This window comes from Strix aluco, chromosome 17, assembly GCF_031877795.1.
Source record: "Strix aluco isolate bStrAlu1 chromosome 17, bStrAlu1.hap1, whole genome shotgun sequence".
Taxonomy (NCBI): domain Eukaryota; kingdom Metazoa; phylum Chordata; class Aves; order Strigiformes; family Strigidae; genus Strix; species Strix aluco.
The window spans coordinates 1,919,558-1,938,235 of NC_133947.1; the positions used below are offsets into that span (position 1 = coordinate 1,919,558).

The 18,678-nt window shown below is 59.1% G+C and overlaps 3 protein-coding genes across 10 annotated transcripts in view; 1 reads left to right on the forward strand and 2 right to left on the reverse strand.

The window, feature by feature from the left end:
- Nucleotides 1-4,233, reverse strand: part of UCKL1 (uridine-cytidine kinase 1 like 1) — a 22,470-nt gene extending 18,237 nt beyond the window's left edge. The window contains exon 1 of the mRNA XM_074843487.1: nt 4,137-4,233. Within this exon, the coding sequence (XP_074699588.1) occupies nt 4,137-4,186 (50 nt within the window). The 5' untranslated portion in view covers nt 4,187-4,233. The remainder of the gene's footprint in view (nt 1-4,136) is intronic.
- On the forward strand, nt 174-6,599 carry LOC141931404 (uncharacterized). Of its 4 annotated transcripts, none has more exons than XR_012625568.1 (3): nt 174-268; nt 3,711-3,801; nt 6,096-6,538. XR_012625568.1 is itself a non-coding variant. In XM_074843490.1 (3 exons), exon 1 carries the CDS (start codon nt 2,830-2,832, stop codon nt 3,625-3,627), a length of 798 nt encoding a protein of 265 aa, XP_074699591.1. In that variant the 5' UTR covers nt 2,291-2,829; the 3' UTR covers nt 3,628-3,801; nt 6,096-6,176; nt 6,568-6,599. The 4 variants fall into 4 exon arrangements, 3 of the variants coding, with proteins under 3 accessions (XP_074699591.1, XP_074699590.1, XP_074699589.1); XM_074843490.1 differs by lacking the exon at nt 174-268 and adding an exon at nt 6,568-6,599 and having other exon boundaries at nt 2,291-3,801; nt 6,096-6,176; XM_074843489.1 differs by lacking the exon at nt 174-268 and having other exon boundaries at nt 2,291-3,801; nt 6,096-6,176; nt 6,334-6,538.
- The window catches only part of ZNF512B (zinc finger protein 512B), a 35,821-nt gene continuing 23,654 nt past the window's right edge, over nt 6,512-18,678 (reverse strand). For 4 of the 5 annotated variants that reach the window (XM_074843481.1, XM_074843483.1, XM_074843484.1 and 1 more), the window contains 4 exons: nt 15,499-15,600; nt 14,455-14,517; nt 11,601-11,699; nt 6,512-11,286 (listed from right to left, as the gene is read on the reverse strand). In XM_074843481.1, the coding sequence (XP_074699582.1) occupies nt 10,993-11,286; nt 11,601-11,699; nt 14,455-14,517; nt 15,499-15,600 (558 nt within the window). In that variant the 3' untranslated portion in view covers nt 6,512-10,992. The remainder of the gene's footprint in view (nt 11,287-11,600; nt 11,700-14,454; nt 14,518-15,498; nt 15,601-18,678) is intronic. The other variant, XR_012625567.1, reaches the window with a different exon arrangement.

Consider the following 18,678-nt stretch of genomic DNA (forward strand, 5'->3'; position numbering starts at 1 on the left):
TGGGAGCTGTGGAGCGGTCAGCACGCATAAGAGGATAGCTTAACCTAGAGATTACGTTCATTACCTGATATTAATAGCACTGGCTTGATTAAAGAAAAAGCGGGGGGGTCGGGGGGGCAAAGTGACACCTCCCCTCACCACTCCCTGCACAGGCAATAAACACTGCTCCCCCCCTGTGCCTCTGCTCCCCGGGACTGGGGCTCGCTCGGCTGCCTCGGAGGTGGGGGGCTCACCGGGGCGGCGGGGGGGCAGCGCTGTCACTCACCCGGTAAGTGCGCGGCTGCGAGCTCCCGGTACCGGTGGGGAGGAGGCTGGGGGGGGCAGGAGGGGCTGGCTCTGGGGCAGGGGTGGAGGGGGGTACCCAGCCAGCACCCCGCTTCCAGCCGATGGAGCCGGCTGGGGCTGGGGGCCGGGGTGCTGCTGGCCGTGCTGGGGTTTTGGGGTGCAGGATTCATTCCCCTCCCTCAGCTCCCAGAGGCGGGAGGTCCAGCTGCGAGCCCCCCCCAGTGCTCCCTGGGGAAGAGCTGCCCCTCGCCGTCCCCTCAGCCCTGGAATAAACAAGTGGGTGAAACTCAACACCCCGGGGCTGCGGGTGACTAAGAATAACGTCCCACCGGCTGCTCCGGCCCTGCAATCTGCTCCTTCAGCCTTCCCCCTGCCAGCTGCCCCATGTCCCCCCCCAGCCATTTCGGGTCCTCTCCCAGCACCAGCCTCACCAGGGAGGGCAGGAGCCCCCAGCCCCACACAGCCCTCGGGGGAAGCTGGGTGGGCAGGACGCCCGACAAAGGGTGGGAGACGGCCGCGCACTGCAGCAAAAGGGTCTTGAGGCTCCGGGGCCGGGGCAGAGCAGCACCCGCCATGCTGCTGAGAACGGGAGGAGGGAGCGGGGAACCGCTGGCTCTGCCAGGGAGGTGCCTCATCACCACGAGCTCCTGCCGTCACCAAATGAGCCCCCAGCCCTCCCTGGCATGGCGAGACGAGAGCTCGGCTTCGCACACCCACCTCCGAGGGGGTGCGGGGAGGATGCTCCCCCCAATTTAGTGTCAAGCGGGGCTGGATGTCTGGAGATGGGACTGGAGATGGGGAGAAGACCCCTTCCTCCTCCTCCCTGCAGCCATTCCCGAGGCGAGGGGACACGTGCTGCACCCCAGTGTCCTCAGCAAAGCCCCGCTGAACATGGGGGGCACCGGGCACGGCTGCACCCACCCCCTGCAGCAACAGGCCCCGCAGAGGAGAGCAGCACCCTGAAACACTCGAGTAACTAAAGCGCTGCTGGAAACCAGGGCCAAGGGCCTGGTCCTCGAGCAGGGGCTGCGGGAGGAGTGGGATGGGGATGGGAAGGTTTCAGAGGTAACTTGTCCCCAACTCGAGCCGCAGCTGCTGCCCGGACGCTGCCAGTGAAGTGAGCGATGATCAAAGGAACATTTTCCATCCTGTGATTTCAGCCCGGACTCCCCTTTTTCTGTAAAAGCTCTTTCAGAAGTTTAAAAATAAAATTCTCTTCCGCCGCAATTTCTATTCTTTTCTCATTAAAGAAGCAAAAAAAGAAAAGGGACAAGGAACTTGGCGGTGAGGAGCCCGAGCCCTTGCCAAGGCGACATTGTTCCTTATCGCACGCTCCCCGGTGCCTTTTTTCCTGCCTTTGTTTAAAAAGTCCAAGCGAGGGGAGCAGCTCTCCCCGCGGCTCACCCGCCATCCCAGCTGGGCTCCCAGGTGGGACGAGAGCTGCCTGCACCGGCGCTGACCCCCGGCAGCGGCCGAGCCTTCCTCCCAGCACACGCTCCTCCTCAACTCGTCTCTGCTTCCCAATTCCCTTCCAGCTTTCTGAGCTGTTGCACAGGCCAAAACTCCCGGGTTCTGGACTTTTTTGTCTTCTAGATGCTTTTTAAGCACAAATCCCTCCTCTGTAATAGCAGCCTCCAGGAGCTGGACTTAAAATTGGATTAAAATCCCCTTTTCTTTCCAGGGATGGAGTTTTCCTTGGGATTTAAGGACTTGAGCCAAATTGCACGTGGCTTTTCCTGGTCACTGGAGCCATGAAAAAACACACCAAACCCATGGCGGAGGGGTGTCTGGCCCCACGGGAGAGGGTCCCTCTCCCAGCTCCCGCCCCGTGAGCAGCACCCGTGGGTGCGCAAAGGCCAAACCTGTTTCCCTCCATCTTTGAGTGTGGTCTTTGTTGGGCCTGACTTGCATAGGCCAGCCCTGAGCTGGGCCTTTCCTGTCCGATGGCATCTTTAACTTAAGCCGAAAGCGGTTGCATCAAAACAGCCTGGTGTAAAACCTGGGACTCCACAGCAGGAACCCCCCGTCCAGGGACCAGGGTGAGACAGGGCTGGATCCCACCACCCCGTGAGCAAGCCAGGCCCAAGGATGAGTTTTGTTCAGGGAGTGCCCAAGGAAAGGCGTCAGGAAGCCCCAAACGTGGGGATGGAGGAACCTGCCCAAGAGATGGAGGAACCTGCTCATGGGATGGAAGAACCTGCTCAAGGGATGGAGGAACCTGCTCATGGGATGGAGGAACCTGCTAATGGGATAGAGGAACCTGCTCATGGGATGGAAGAACCTGCTCAAGGGATGGAGGAACCTGCTCATGGGATGGAAGAACCTGCTCATGGGATGGAGGAACCTGCTCATGGGATGGAGGAACCTGCTCAGGGGATGGAGGAACCTGCTCATTGGATGGAATAACCTACCCAAGGGATGGAAGAACCTGCTCATGGGATGGAGGAGCTTACTCAAGGGATGGAGGAACCTGCTCATGGGATGGAATAACCTGCTCAGGGGATGGAATAACCTACCCAAGGGATAGAGGAACCTACTCAAGGGATGGAGGAACCTGCTCAAGGGATGGAAGAACCTACCCAAGGGATGGAGGCATCCATCCAAGGGACAGAGGGACCTGCCCAAGGGATGGAGGGACTCACCCATGGGATGGAGAGACCCTCCTGTCACCCCACTGCCAGCAGCTCCAGAAGTGCCGAAACGCTGCCCGTCAGCCCCGCCGTGACGTGCCCGCGCCATGCCCCTCCTGCAAACCCACTGAACGTCCCACCCGCTTCTCCCCAGCCTGTCGCCAAGTTCTGCCGCCATCCTGCCCCAGGCAGAGCCACCCTGGAGCCCGCAGGAGCATCCCTGGGCAGCTCAGCCCACACACGCTCTCTCCCAGCTCTATTAATGCCTCCGATTCCTAACGACAAAAGGACAAACATCTCCCTCTTCAAACCCAATTATCTCGCTGCTATTTATACCCAACGAGGGCCGCGGGAACCGCGCGGTCAGCCTCCCCGGCGGCTCGCTCCGCGCTGGAAGGGGCTCGGTTATACAACCCGGTTACTCATTCCTCGGGGTGGCTCCTTCCTCCCCTACTCATCCTCAGCCTCTCTGCGACCCGCCGCTGACTCACAGGAAGGGCAAAGGCGACGCCGTCGCAGGCAGCCGCCGGATTCGGTATTTAAGGTGCCGAAAAACCACGGGCTGGTTCGGCGCAGGCTCAGGCGGGGCTGGTACCCTCGAAGCGGGGATGTTCACATCCCAAAACCAGGTTTATCTCCGGCTCTGGTGACGTTCCAGAGCCAATTCCTGGCTATTTGGTGTTTGGGAGCGGTGACGCTCCTCCACACTTGAGGATTGTGTTGAAAATGGGAGCGGGGGGGAAAAAAATAACCCCAATCCCTCATGGTTGTTTGTTTGTTTTTTTTTTCTGGTAGCAAACTCGCAGTTTTTCCCGCTCTGCCGGCACCTTGTGCTCGTTGGAGCAGACGCATGTGGCAGCTCGTTTGCAAATGAAATGAGATTAAGGTAATTAAAAAAAAAAAAAAAAAAGGGGTGGGGGGGGTTGGTAGGAAAAACCAAGCGATGAAAATAAGAATGAGCCCAGTTTGGAAATTATCTTTTTGGCTATTTGCAGCGGGAAGCATCCGTGGTGGTGTTTGCTGGGATGGGAAGAGGCAAAGGGGGTTTTTTTGGGGGGTGAGAGGGAAGGAGCGATGCGATCGGGGAGGCCCCACTCGCGGAAGTGGGACGGGACCGCGATCGCAACGCCCCGGAGCCGCCGGTTCCCGGCGGCTCCGGGGCGTTGCGATCCCGGTCCCGTCGCGGGTGGGGTTGTAACGGGGAAGGATGCGGGGTCTTACCTGTCGTGCGGCTCCACCGGAGCCCCCTCGGCCACCGGGGCCGCGGCCATGGTGCTGCCGGGGAGAGGCGGGAGCGGGCGGGGAAGCGGCGGGGACCGGGGCGGGGGCGGCGCAACCGCGGGGCTCCCCGGGACTTGTAGTGCGGGGCCGGGGAAGGGAGAGAGGCGGCGGGGGGTGGGAGTGGTGGGTGAGGGTGCAGGTGGGTGCTGTGGGCACGGGGGGGGTGCTTTAGGGGGGCTGTGGGAACGAGTGGGTGGTGTGGAGTGCGGGTGGGTGGATGCAGGGGGGTGCTGTGGATATTGGGGGGGTGAGGTGGGGTGCGGGTGGGTGCTGTGGGGTGTGGGTGGAGGTGGGTGCTGTGGGAACGAGAGGGTGGGGTGCAGGTGGGTGGTGTGGGCATGGGTGGGTGCTTTAGGGGGCAGATGGGTGCTGTGGGGTGCAGGTGGGTGTTTTAGGGGGGCAGATGCTGTAGGAATGAGGGTGGGTGCTGTGGGGTGCGGGTGGGTGGTGTGGGTGCCTTAGGGGGGCAGATGGGTGCTGTGGGGTGCGGGTGGGTGGTGTGGGTGCAGGTGGGTGCTTTAGGGGGGCAGATGGGTGCTGTGGGGTGCGGGTGGGTGCAGGTGGGTGCTGTGTGCATGAGTGGGTGCTGTGGGAATGAGAAGGTGGGGTGGGGTGTGGGTGGGTGGTGTGGGTGTAGGTGGGTGCTTTGGGCATGGGTGGGTGCTGTGGGAACGAGTGGGTGCTGTGGGGTGCGGGTGGGTGCTGTGGGAATGAGAGAGTGGGGTGGGGTGCAGGTGGGTGCTGTGGGCTATAGGTGAGTGTTTTGGGGGACAGATGGGTGCTGTGGGGGCAGCTGCACAGGAGTACCCAATGGCCACACGGCTGAGGGGTGCAACACACAGCACCCCCCACCCCATCAGAGCCGGGGGGCAGCGGGGGTCTGGGTGGCCCCATGCCCAGAACCGGTCACTGGGTGCTGGGGAGCAAAGAGCCGGGGTGCCCCCCAGCCCCGTGGGGGCCTCGGGCACAGGACGGGACCTGCTTTTCCTCAGCCTCACGCTCCCATCTCGCAGCCGGGGTCCCCCGGGGCTGCAGTTGGTGGTGCGGCGTGTTTGGGGGGGCCGGGGCAAGCGCCACTCCCACGGCCCCCGTCAGGCCCTGGGGGAGCCCAGACCGTCCGCTGGGAACGGGGCGGGGGGTTAGCGGTCAGTGACGGGGAGATCGGCCTAAATCTGGCGCTTATTTGGGTTCGGTGCCAAAAAAAGATATTAGGAAGCGGAAGGGGATTTATTCCCACGCTGGGGAGGGCCGGGGGGTGCCCTGGGTCCCGCTGAGCTCCCCGGGGACGGGAGAGGGGCCCGTGCTGGATGTGGCTGGGGGACGCTGGGGGTGCTGCGGCCGGGGCGACGGGCGGATGGGGGGCAGCTTCGGGGGGGATTTTTGCCGTGGGAGCGGGGGGCAGCGGGGAGGCTCCTGGCACTGGGGATAATCACCGGCTGTGCTGGGGAATTGTGTTACACATGCTAAAATGATTTCACCAGAAATACCAATAAATGAAGTTCAAATGAGATTAAATGTGGTTAAGTGACGGTTATTCCCCAGCTTGTGGGGAAACAGAAGTTTGTAATAAGCTTCTGACCTGACCCTTTTCTATTTTTTTATATATATAGTTTCAAATTTAGAAAGACACCTTAAACATCCTTCTGGCTACTTTCTATGGCACCCGCGGCAGGGGAGGGTGTGGGAGAAATCTCATTTTATTGGGTACAGAACATTTGGGTCCCTGTGAATTGTTATAACCCTTTTCCACTTCTCCATAACAGACTTCTATCGTTTCCACAATTTTACTACGTTAAAAATAATTTATTTTAAAGAGGTATCGATCATTTCAAATCATTCCCAACACAAGGTAAAGCACCGTTTTATTTTATAACAGCTTGGTTTGTCCTTTCCTTTTAGATTTAAATTTAAATTTCAAGTGATTCGTGGTCACGGATGATCCCTTGCAAAGAGTCCTACGAAGTTTTACACATCGTTTGGGTAATAATGATTTGAATTACTGAAAGTAACGTCTGCCAGGAAAAAAAACCAAATTGCATTTATTTCACATTTGAGAGAAATAATTGTGTTTGAAATTTATTTTTCTTTTTTAATGTTACTTAAACGTCACAATCGGACAAACTGGTCCTCGGCCCAGCCCTCCCCCACCACCCCATCCTGGTTTTGGGGGGCACCGTGGGGATGGAAACCGCCTGCTCCGGCCCCAGCATGAGGCTGGAGGGCCCGGGGGGTTTCCTCGGCCACCACGGAGGAAGGAGAAACCATCCCGCGTCACCCCCTCCCGCCAAACTGCAAAATAACGACGATAATAATAATAATAATAAAAAATCAATAAACATTTATTCGATACAGCTGTTTTTAATACATACAGTACATCGAGTTACCCCTCCGCGGTGCTCGGCGGCGCGGCTGTTAAGAGCTGCTGTTACAGTACTCTCCAACTGAGGATTTGTCAATGATTAACAAAAGAACAGATCGTCACAAATCGGGAGTTTATTATAAGATAGTTTACTGTTAAAACAATTTTTATTTTTTGCAAATAAACACTTTTTAATATATATATTTATATATTTATATATATGGTTACAAGTGATAAATTGAAAATTCTTTTTTTTTTATTTTTCTTTTTTTCCGTTTTTTTTTTTTTTCCCCAAAATACACTTATGCACTAATAACTGGCATCGACGAGAAACATTCGGATATGCCGTGGGATGGGTGTCACGAGGAGAGAAAGAAAAGAACAAAACGCTCCCAGCGTTCGCGGGCGCGAGCGACGCTCCGGGCCAGGGCGACTGCAGCGGCCGGACTCGGCCCTCGCTCCCGGCCCAGGGGCTCCCTGCTCGAGGCAGCCCCCCCCGATTGAAGTTTTGGGGTTGGCCACAACAGGTTTTTCCCGTGGGGTTGCAGCCCACCCGTCCCCCACCCCACGGAGGTTTTAGCCCTTTCCTCGGGGACGCGGGTGGCGGGACAGGGGGTCTCCGCGCTCCGAGCCCCCGCGCTCCCCATTCCCGTACCATGACTGACCCCCCGAGCACCCCGGGAGCAGGGCAGGACTGTGGGGGTGCCACCACGCCGCCACCCCCCAGGACCCCCCTCCCCTTTCCTGGATTTTCCGTTAACGTAACGTAACAGGATGACCCTGTGGCTCAGGCCCCTGGCACGGAGGGTGTGAGGGGGGGGCCAGGCCTGGGGGGTCCCACGCTGCCGGACTCAAGGGTCTCCAAACCCCCGTGGGTGAGGGGACGGAAGGGGAGAGGATGCGTTCGTCCCCTGTCTTGCCCCGCAGCCTCCACCTGTCCCTCCAGGTCATGGCGAGTTCCTCACCCCGGCTGCTGCCTCGCTGGGAGCACCCGAACGGGCACAACCCAATGGGTACAACCCAATGGGTACGACCCACCCAATGGGCACATCCCAACAGGTACAACCCAATGGGTACAACCCACCCAACGGGCACATCCCAACAGGTACAACCCAATGGGTACAACCCACCCAACGGGCACATCCCAACAGGCACAACCCAATGGGTACAACCCAATGGGCACAACGCAACAGGTACAACCCAACAGGCACAACCCAACATGTACGACCCAATGGGCACAACCAACCCAACAGGCACAACCCAACGGGCACAACGCAACCCAATGGGCACAACCCAATGGGTACAGCCAACCCAATAGACACAACCCAGCGGGCACAACCCAACAGGTACAACCTGCCAGGTTCCTGCGATGCCACCGCGGCTCGTCCCTGCCAGCTCACACGCCACGGGGCGGGCAGGCAGCTGCCGGTATTCGCGGAATTGCCCTAGAGCCTTCCCCAAGCAGGAGAGTAAAGGATGCCTCATGGAGAAGGCGGTGGTGGGAGAACATATTCCTCTTGAGTGATGACTAGTGGGGGAAAAAATACCTTTTAAGGGGAAAAAAAAAAAAAACCCTGAAGATTTCACTTTCTCAAGAAAACTGCCGTTTGACCAAGGCGCTGCTTTCACGGGGGGCTGAGGCGCATCTCCCAGCTCTGAGGGTGACGGGGGACCCGGAACCACCGTCCCCACCACCCTGAGCCCATCACCCACCCCAAGACCCCACACTGTCCCTGGAGTCCCTGCCGGGACGGTGTCCCCCCCGCGAGGCCACGCAGTCCCTGCTCCTGCCCCTCGCTCCTCCCGGGACGCTCGTTTGCAGACGCTCGTTACTGATGCAAGGGGACGGGTTTCGAGCTGGACCCCACAACGTCCCCCCAAGCCGGCCCTTCCCCAGGTCTCCCTACCCCGAACAGCTCCCGGCTGAGCTCCCCCATAGCACAGCACTGGCTGTTGATTTAATCGATGAGAAGCCAATTAATTGCACGTTAATGAGAGTCGAGCCCTGTGTTACGCCCAAGGGGACATGGTGGGGATTATAAGGTGACATCCGAGCCAGCAGCCTGGGCCACCCGGGTCCCCCCTCCCTGGGTCAGGAGCTTTGCCGGGGGCTTTTACCCACGGTGGGACATGATTTTGAGACACGATTTTGGGATCCAGTGGCTCCCTCCGGCCCTTGGCGGAGATTTGGTGCCAAACTCCGCGCCAGGTCCCCAGCTCTGCCCGCTCTCCCCTTCCTGCTGCTGTCTACACCTCCCAACAGCTGCGACATGCCCCCCGAGCGTGGCCTGAGCACCCTCCTCGGGCATGGGGGTCCCTCCTCACCGGCCCTTATCGCTTCAGCGAGCAAAACGCCCAGGACAGTGTCCCCAAGGCCTCGTCGTGACAAAGACCACGACATCTCGGAGCACGTGGGCCCTACGGCTCCTTGAGCTCCCTCCCCTCCCTGCGGAGGCAGGATTTGTGCCAGTGACACCATCAAAACAAAGATTGGACAGGCTGAGCCGCAGTGACTAATTAAGCTTTCTCACTAATTGCTTCGAAGCCCGGCGCAACCAGCAGCGCTCAGGCGGGTTCCCTGGCCCGCAGGCACGTGGCCAGCTCGGGGCTGAGCACACCGGGCGATGCCGATGGAGGAATCCAGCTGCCGGGAGTCGCGGCCGGAGCAGGAGCTCCAGACACCGCCGTCCCCTCCCTCTCCCCGTGGCTGTAATAACCTGCCAGCGGAGAAGGACGTTAATTATTACTGAGCAGCTCCTCGGAGCAGGGAAATGATACCGAGCCTCTGGCGGGCGGTGAAGAGCAGTGAAGGAAACGGAGGGTTGAGGTTTTAATTGTTTAAAGTAAAAGCAAAAGCTCTCCTCCCCCCGACGCCACCTTCCCGGCTCTGCACAGGGGAAAAAAAAAAAAATCGAATTAAGGTTTTCTGTTCTGTTACTGAGAGAAAACGTGCCCATTTCCCAAGGACCGAGGTAGCCTGGTTTTTGTCTGGAGACAGACACATCCCGGTCCGGGGATGGTTCCCTCCAGGCCGGAGCGAGGTGTTACGACGGTATCAGCACTGAGGCAAAGAAAAGCCTGGGGAAAGAGAAGAAGCAAGGGACAGTGTGGGATGTAGGGTCTCCTGCCCCCGAGGAAGATGGTTGGGGGCTTGGATGCATCTTGGGGGAACCGAGACTCACCCCACGGTGGGTCCCAGCCTGGGGGGACGAGGCGAGTGCAACACACCCGAAAGCAGGAGCCATGATTGTCACTTGGTGCTGCCCCCCTGTCCCCGGTACACACCTCCCGCGGCCGCAGCTGGGTGACCGAAACCCCCTTCCTCCTTCCTGGGCAACCCGCCCCTTTGGGCTGGGGTGTGATGGGGACCCCAAATCGCTCTTTCCACCAGCCAGACCCGGCCTGGTCGGGCTCTCACCGGCCGCTGACTCACCCTGACGCGGCGTCTGCGACGACAACTCGAGCACCGGGACGGGGCTCCCCCCATCGCCCCCCCTCCGCCGTCTCACCACGGCGCTTGCAGCAGTCCCACAACTTTTGGTTCGACCCTCCAACCTGACCCGTCCTCCAGCAACTCCCCCTCACCCATCGACTTCCCGGGGGTGCTCACGCCCCCTGCGCCCCCTCTCGCAGCTGCAGCCAGCCCTGCCGTCTCGGGACGATGCTCCACCGGCCCTGGGCCACGCTCCCTGCTCGTTCCTCGTGTCGCCGAGACAAACCCCTCCACTGAGCCAGCCACAACGCCGAGACACTGCAGAACCCATCCCTGCCCAACCACGGCCTCTCTCGGCCTGAGGCTGCAGGGAAAACACAACCAGGACCCCCCCCCGCCCCGATATCAACTACCAGACCCCACCATCCCTCTGCCCCTGCGCGGCCGCTCGCAGGGGTCAAACATCTTTGGAAACACCGTCCCGGGAGCAGGGAGGAAGGTGCTGCCCGTGCCGGGAGGCTGGAGCCCGCCGGGAGCTGCCCACACCGAGAGCAGGCAGCCCCCCGCCCCGGCACGCAGCCACAGAGAGACCCTGGCCCAGGGGATCCCACCGCTATTGCACTTTTCTTTCGCTCAAGCGTCACCAGTTTGGCGCAGGGAGGAAGAAGGGAAGGTGCGGGCAGGGCGGGGGGAAGGCAGCAGGGTCCCGCCAGGCAGAGGGGTATGTACATGGGCAGGGGTGGAGAACGGTCCAGCTTGCTTGATCCTGTTTGTTTTCCAGTGTGAAACAAGGTCCGTGACTTGTTTAAAGTGGTTAATTGGTATTTTCGGTCTCTTTTTTTTTTTCCTTTTTTTTTTTTTTTTTTTTTTTTTGTAAAAAGGGGGTGAGTGGAGGGTGGGGGGCAGGGGGAAAAGTGGGATGGGGAGGACAGAAAACTGGGAGAGACCCCCACCCTGTTACCCTGGGCTGTAAACAAATCCTCGGAGACGAGTCTCTGAGCTGCTCATTTCTCGGGCATCTTACTGGCTCCCCCCTTCCGCTGGCTCGGGGGCTTGGGGACACGCTCCTCCCCATCGGGGCTGCCTCGGGAGCCTTCCCAGTGCTCGAGGGTTTTCTTGTGATTAGTCTTTGCTGCCACGCTCTCTCTGACCTTCGGGGACATTTCCGGAGGCCTCTCCTTGGGTTTCCTCCCCCTTTTCTTCCCGCTTGTGCTTTTCTTTTTTTCCTCTTTGCTGGAAGAAAGCTGTTCCCTGCTTTTCTTTTTCCGGCTGGCCTCTGCAGAGGTTCGGAACCAGTTCTGTGTCCGTGGGGTGACACGGGGGTTAGTGACCATCCTGGGGCCGGGTACCGGCACGCACAACCCACGCCTGGACCACCCCAAGTCCCCGAGGACAAGCTGGCCAGCGCTGAGCCACTGCAACCAGCCTGAGGGTGTTGGGGACACAAACAGGGACAGGAATGTCCCCCCCCTAGACTGTCACAGCGTTGCTGATGCTGCTGGGAGCTGCTGTGCTCCGCTCCCGGCAGACACGGATGGAAGGGGCAGGGCAGGCCGAGGACGGGCGTGTTGGAGCAGGGACCAGCCCCGACCAGCCCCAACCGTTCCCTTACCTCTGAGTGAGCCTTGATGATGTGGTACTTGACGCCGCTTTCGGAGCTGAACTCCTTCTGGCACAGGAGGCAGCGGTACTTGCCCACCGAGTGGTCCCCCTGCAAGACAGAGCATCTTCCTGCAGCCCCAAGCAGAGCCAAAAGCACCCTGGGGGGGTGGTTCCCCGCTGCCCCACTCCCCCCTCCCAAGGGAGTTTGATGCTTGAACCTCGAAGCAACAGAAAATAAATACTCATTTCTAAACCACCAGATCTCTGCCGGCCCTCGGTCCCAGGCCAGGAGCTCACACCACATCTGCTCTGAATTTCAGGCTGCGTCGGCTGTCACAGCACTGGTGTCAGGCAAAGTGCTGGGTCCCAGGAGCTTGGGGGGCAGCGAGCGGGTGTTTTTCTGCCTGAGCATCCCCAACACTGGCTGTTACGGTACCGCCGATGCTGTGTGTGTCCCCAGGCGTGCGGGAGGCCGAGGGGGCCGACCGCCCCATTTCCTCACTGTCAGCAGATTTGTGACCTCCTGGGACTGAACCGCTGTCTAATTTATGTCCAACAGACTCACCTAATTTTCCTTTTACACTGTCAAAGAGACGCAGCGACTGCTGGATTTCTGTCATTAGGGCCCTTGTGGGGATGACTGATCTCCCGGCTCTGCCGCAGTTCACGGCACAGGGGAGATAATGTGCTCTCGATTGACGAGGGGTTTATGGATAGGCCCCTCCAGGCGATATATCTGTTCCCTGGGAATTTCTCCATAGCTGGCTCCGTGCTGTAAATCTGGAGTTAAGACAGGTCTTTCATTTCTGGGACAGGCAGGACACGGGCAGGCCTGGCCCCACTGCAGGCTGGCTTCAGAAATACTCATGCAAAAATCACCTCGGGGCACCAATCCCCGCTGAGGACGGCGCGCTGCCTGGGAGCATCCTCCACTCTCAGTAAGGCTTTGATGCGTTTCAACCAATTCTGCAGGATTTTACAGCAGAAATCACAGGCCAGCTCAGGAGGGGCTGTGATTTAAGCCAGATTTGGTGGCACGTGCATCCATTGCAAAACTAAACCCTCTGAGAGGGCAGGAGTCCCGCTGACGGCAGCACACGGGGGACATGAAGCAGCAAATCCCCCCAACACTCAGTCCCAGCTACACCGGCCTCGCCGGACCTGGAGGGTGCAGCTCTGTCGTTAAAGAAAACGCTCGTGTGAACGCCTGGCTGCTTTCTGTGCACAGAACCAGCCAGAAAATGGCTCCATTTTCTCTCAGAGACCGTTTGCTGGTGGGCTGCCCGGTGCTTCAGGCTAGCAAAGGAACTGCCCTGGTCTCCTGTGTTGGCACTTTTATCCTGCATAAATACAGCTTCTTCTGCCGGATCTCTGCAGCCCATTTTCTAAATGATCTCATTAAGGGTTGATGTTCCAGCTAGCACTGGAGGAGCGCGGGAGTTTGTGTTTTTAATAACCACGGGGTATGTATTGGAGCTGCCTCCTGGAAGCTCCATTCAATGGAAGCTGCAGCTGGAAATGTTTCAGGGTATAAAGCTTTACCAGCTCTTACTCAGTTCCAATTTGAGGGACCTACGCTGAGCTCCCGATCCCTCCCCTGTGGCGGCTGCGGGCCACTGGAGCTCGCTGCAGCCGGCAGTATTGCTGCTTTGTCGAGCCAGAGGGCACTGGTCTCTGCCCTCTTCCAGCCTCCGCTCCACCAGCTCCTGCTGGCCTTCCCGAGGGGCTGCAGGGCTGCCCAAATCAATGGAGAGAGACTCCTCATTCCCACCTGCCTCAGGAAACATCCAGCTTCCCACGCCCACCTCCCTGGCTCTGAGCTGCCGCGGTCGATGCGCAGCTGCGTGCGAGGTGCTGGCCATGTGGTAGCCAAGGGCTCGTGAGCAACTCGGGGGCTGCAGGCTCCTCACTCCAAAAAGGACCTTGAACGAGTTGAGCGTGTCCAGAGAAGGGCAACGGAGCTGGTGCAGGGTCTGGAGCACAGGTCTGATGGGGAGCAGCTGAGGGAACTGGCGGGGAGTTAGTCTGGAGAAGAGGAGGCTGAGGGGAGACCTCATGGCCCTCTACAACTCCCTGAAAGGAGGGTGCAGAGAGGGGGGATGAGTCTCTTGAGCCAAGGAACCAGCGATAGGACAAGAGGGAATGGCCTCAAGCTGCGCCAGGGCAGGGTCAGACTGGCTCTTAGGAAGGATTTCTTTGCAGAAGGGGTTGTTGGGCGTTGGAATGGGCTGCCCAGGGCAGGGGGGGAGTCCCCATCCCTGGAGGGGTTGAAGAGTCGGGTTGACCCAGCGCTGAGGGATCTGGTGGAGTTGGGAACGGTCAGGGTGAGGTTCATGGTTGGACTGGAGGATCTTCAAGGGCTTTTCCAACCGAGATGATTTTGTGATTGATTCTGTGAACTCAGCTGGGCCAAGGCTGCTGTGGGCCAGGGATGCTGAGGCAGAAGGATGCGAGGCAGGCAGACTTGCTCCTGCTGCCCTGTCTCCCAGGTGCTCGGTGTGTCAGAAATCTGGGCTCTTGGGTGAGACGTTTGCGTTGCAAGACCTCTCCTCCAAGGCTGGCGCAGTAGCTAAATCCCCTCCATCGCATCGGCTCAGCTCGAGCTTCTCTGCCCGTGGCTGTGGGTTTGATCCTGCCCAGGAGGACGGTGCTGAGGGTGAGCGGCCAGATCGGGATGGTGTGACAACAGGGCTGAGTGGTGACAATGTGCAGTGGCACTGCTCGGCCAGCCCTCGTGGTGGCCACGATCTGTTAACTTGTGCTGTTGTCCCTTGGCCTGTTGCTTCCAAACGAGCCAGGGAGTGGAGAGAAAACCAAACGCCAACCCCCCACTCTGAGCCGAGGCTGTAAAAGGAAGGACTTACCTTGTTGCAGTTGGCCAGGTGAGCTTTCAGCCCCGAGACACTGGAGTAAATGGCTTCACAGCACTGTGGGAAGAAACAAAGCAGGGTTTGTCACCATCCCCCCTCATCTCTGTGCCTTTGCCAGGGCCAGGAGGCCACTGAGCCAGCAAGGCCACCAGCCCAGGCTAAGCAGCATGAGGTTAACGCTCTGCGAGACACAGAGGGCTCTGGTCACACGTTTCCTATTAGTGCTAATGGGAGTCATGTGGCCACATCCCTCTGCAACGGGCTGAAAAATGTCTCCCCTCAATGTCTCCGTGGAAAACGTACATTTGTGAGCAAGCGGGAGGTCCCGCTGGGCTACAGGAGTTCTTGGAGCCACAGCAGACGCTTAACGGAGAAGAGAAATCACCCGGGCAGCAGCATGACCAGTTTCTGAGCAACGTCTTTTCAAAGCGCCTGTGTATGACATTAATTAGCCAGCGCATCTCCCCCGGCCTTGCGGTAACAGCCTTGTTCAAAACTCCCATTAGCAAGGCTTTGTTTCAGATGATAAATCAACGGCCCAGCACGAGGGTGGAGTTCACCTCCACGCCAGCTCAGGCCAAGGCTGCATTTTCCTGCAAGACGAAGCCCACGCACCACGTCCCCGAGGTCTTTGCCTGTCACAGGGCTTTAGAAGAATGGCTTAAAACCAGCCCCGGCTTTACTTGGGGAAAAGCAGGTTCTCTGCATAAAAAGGCTCTCGAGCACAGAGAGCGTAGCCCTCACCCCGTCCAGATCTTGGGAGCTTCCCAAAGGCAGCTTCAGAGCGGAATCGGGCAGCGCTGAACCGTCAGCTCCAGGGCACCCGGGCAGGCGGTGACCCTGTCCCCAAAGCCTGGTGGCTCGAGCGCACCAGGAGGGTCCCAAAGGTGGGACACGCTTCCACCAGGCACGGCAGCAAACGAGGGTCTGAGCATCGCTGCCAGCTTCATCTGGGGCGCGTTTCTGCCCCAAAACCTCCCCCCTTCCTCTGGCAGACCAAGACCAGCCGGCTCGGAGGAGAACAGACCCAATCCTTACGTTGTTGGGACAGTTGATGCGGCCCTTCTCCTTCACTTCGTTCTTCCAGTTTTCCAACAGCCTCGGATTGAGCTTTGGAAGCCCCGGCCGGGTGTAATTGAGCTGCAAACAATAGAAGACGATTAGCAGAGCGGCACACACCAGTCCGGTCCTTGGTGGAGTCCTCGCTCTTCACATGGGTCTTGTTCCCTCCCAGGAGAAGTGAATCGGGGCTGAAAACTAGTTGGGAGGCTTCCCCCAGAGATGTCACCTCCCCGGGGGTGGCTCTGCCTGCTGCCGTGCCGCCGGCGAGGCGGCAACCGGGCTGGGGCGAGGATGAGGAGCAGGGCAGGACCCCCGGGAAACGGGAGAGGGGAGGCTCCTGCTCCCGGGTCCGTGTCCCGTGGCGGGGCCAGGCCTGGAGCCGGCGTTTGTGGGGCATCGTGTCAGCGCGGCCCTGCTGCCGCGTTTCATAACCGGGAGGATAAACAACCCCGCACGCTGGGCAGAGGGGACGGATGCCAAGAGCCTCTGTGGCTGCCTTCCACCAACGAATGGGCACAACCCGTTAAACAATGAAAGGCTCTTGTGTCTCTGCCTCTCCTTCTGGCAGGGCTGCTCTTTCCAAGTGCTTTTAATTACCGTTTTATTAGTGACTTTGAGGTTTAGCATAGCGGACCGGCCTTCCCAACTCCGTTTCTGCATGTTCAGCACAAGCATCTCCAGGCCTGCCGACGGCTGCGCTTGGCCCTACCTACGGGGTTGGTCTCTGTCCGTCACCGTGCCACCGTGGCAAGGGGACACGGGGGCTGCTCTGCCTGCAATCTGAGCTGCCTGCCTGCCTCCCTGCCTGCTGCACGACCACATCAGCCCAACTCCCAGCCCAACCGAGCGAGCTCTGCTAGGACTGCTCTGCTAGGACCGATGGGTCTTGCTTGGGTCCCGAGCCCCACACTTGCCCCGAGTGGGAGCAGGGCTGGGTGAGCTCACCCAAGCACGTGCTGCTCTCCCTGAGCACCTCCGAGCGTGGGGCAAGGCTGCCTCAACACACCCGCGCTGGCCGGGGAGGATGAACAGACAAAACCGGGTGCAAACCCAGGCTCTGAGTTTGAAACGTGCCCCACGAGGACCTGGAGCTCGCGGTTCCGAGGCGACTGGCTGATAAAACTGCGAATCTGCCTTTGTGCAGCTCCCCCCAGCAAGCTGCTCCCCAACCTCTCTGCAGAAGGGGAGCTCCCACCGAGGGCTCAGACACCAACTGCTTGTTTCCACTCAAATTTAAGCCCCCGCAGCCCCCACCTCAGCACGTGGAGGGGCAGAGCCGGAGGAGAAGGGAGCCCAGGGAGAGACGGGCTCTGCGTGAAGGGCAGGGGCAAAGGGCCTCGTAAAACGGCGCTGCGAAGGCTGGTAAGGACGGATGTGGAAAAATCCCCCGAGCCCCAGCGTGCTGCTATTCTGTCGTGCTTCGTGGCTGGGGGAGATGCCAGCAGAGCTCTTTGAAGCTCTGGGATGGTGCATCTACCAACCGCTTGGTCCCCCGCCCGGGGAAGGCAATGCCACCTCCGGGGGAGAACACAGGAGTCCCTTTTTGTCATTGATACTGAGAGCCAGGATGCCAAACGGCCTCCTTAATTAAAAACCAATCAATCCCATGAACAAGCAAACATTAACGGTAACCGCACACAGCCCCAGCAACAACCTCTCCCTCCACACGTCCCCGGGGAGGAGACGAGGGGGGATGTTCAGAGATGGGGACTCTGCTGCTCCGGCTTCCCACTCCAGAGAAAAATCCCTCCCTGCTCTCCTCCAACAGCCCTGCACAATAACATGCAAATCCCAAGTCTTCCTGGGGCGCTGCGGTTCTGGGAATGTCAAAATCATCTTTATGTCTCTATTAAGAGGGAGCCCCAGGCATGGAACTTTTTTTTTTTTTTTTTTTTTCCATTTATTTTCCTCAAACAGCCTATAAGTGAAAATCTTCATGGCCAAATCATTAAACGACTACAACTGGTTTTGGCCGCAGCCCATCTCCTCTGAACAGTCGAAGGATGCTGGGGTGGGAAGGCTTTTCTTTGACTGACGGTTTTATTTAATTAACTTTCATATTTCAATCCTCTCCGCTCCCCAGACAGCTCTCCCCTTCCCCAAAATATATCGCAGTAAATGAGAACCATGCAGGCTGCCTCAGCCCCGGCCAACAAACTCCCCTGGAAGCTTTACCGAGGTCCCCAGTGCGCAGCCCAGCTCTCCCCTCGCCCCGTGGAAACCGTGGCCGATGCCGTCCGTAGGCGAAGCCAAAACACCCCCAGGGGCACTGGCTGGCAGCCGGGTCCCGTACGCGGCTCCGAGCAGCTGGGTCACACCACGCCGGGGGGAGGAAGGAAGGACTCGGCCCCGCCGAGCTCCGGGTCCAGGGCTGGGATCCGGTTTGGCCCACCAGTGACATGAGTCCGCAGGGCTCAGCCTGGCTCCCTCCCGGCTTGCAGAGCCATTGTTTTAGGGGACAAACCCAAGCCAGGCTCTTCTGCTCTGGAATTTATCCTGGTTCCAGGATGGAGTTTTCTTAAAAACTCAAGCCTGGGAATGACTTTTCCCCTCTAGCTTTTCACTCTGGACCCCTGTCACCCCACCACCCAGGCTCCACAGGGATGTCTAACCTCGACGGCTACAGAGCAACACTCAGACCCCAAGCCGTGGGGAGGCAAATGGGGTGCCCTTGCACCCCTCCGAGGAGCTCTGCATCCCTCCCCGTGCACCACAGCAGCTGCCCAGGCTGCAGGAGCCCACCACCACCTCTGGAACAAAGCTCGTGGCACCTTGAAACAAGCAACCCCACCTCGAGCTCTACAGGGAAAACATCACACCAGGGAACTGTGGCATTTCCAGGGTGTTTTCTCCCCTCTCAGACACCTCTTCTCTCTGCTTGAGGAGGCTGTTTCTCTCAGCCCAGCCTCCAAAACGGGTAAGGGCATCATCCCCCACCAGATCCCAGAGCCCACCACCGCCTGCCTGCACCACCGAGCTGGGAACCTGCCGGCCTCTCGCTCCTTCCCCAGCAGCCCCGAGGCTGCTCCCAGGCAGGCGATGGCCCCAGGGAAGGCCAGAGGAGGGTCGGAGGATTGGCGGATCGGCATCATCTTCACAGAGCTTCTGGAAAGGGGATTTTTCCCAGAAAAGCAGCAGGGGTGTGCCCTTCCCCAT

Excerpts from the sequence above, each read along its gene's own strand:
- LOC141931404 (XM_074843490.1), top strand. The coding sequence starts at position 2,830 with ATGGAGGAACCTGCTCAAGGGATGGAAGAACCTACCCAAGGGATGGAG.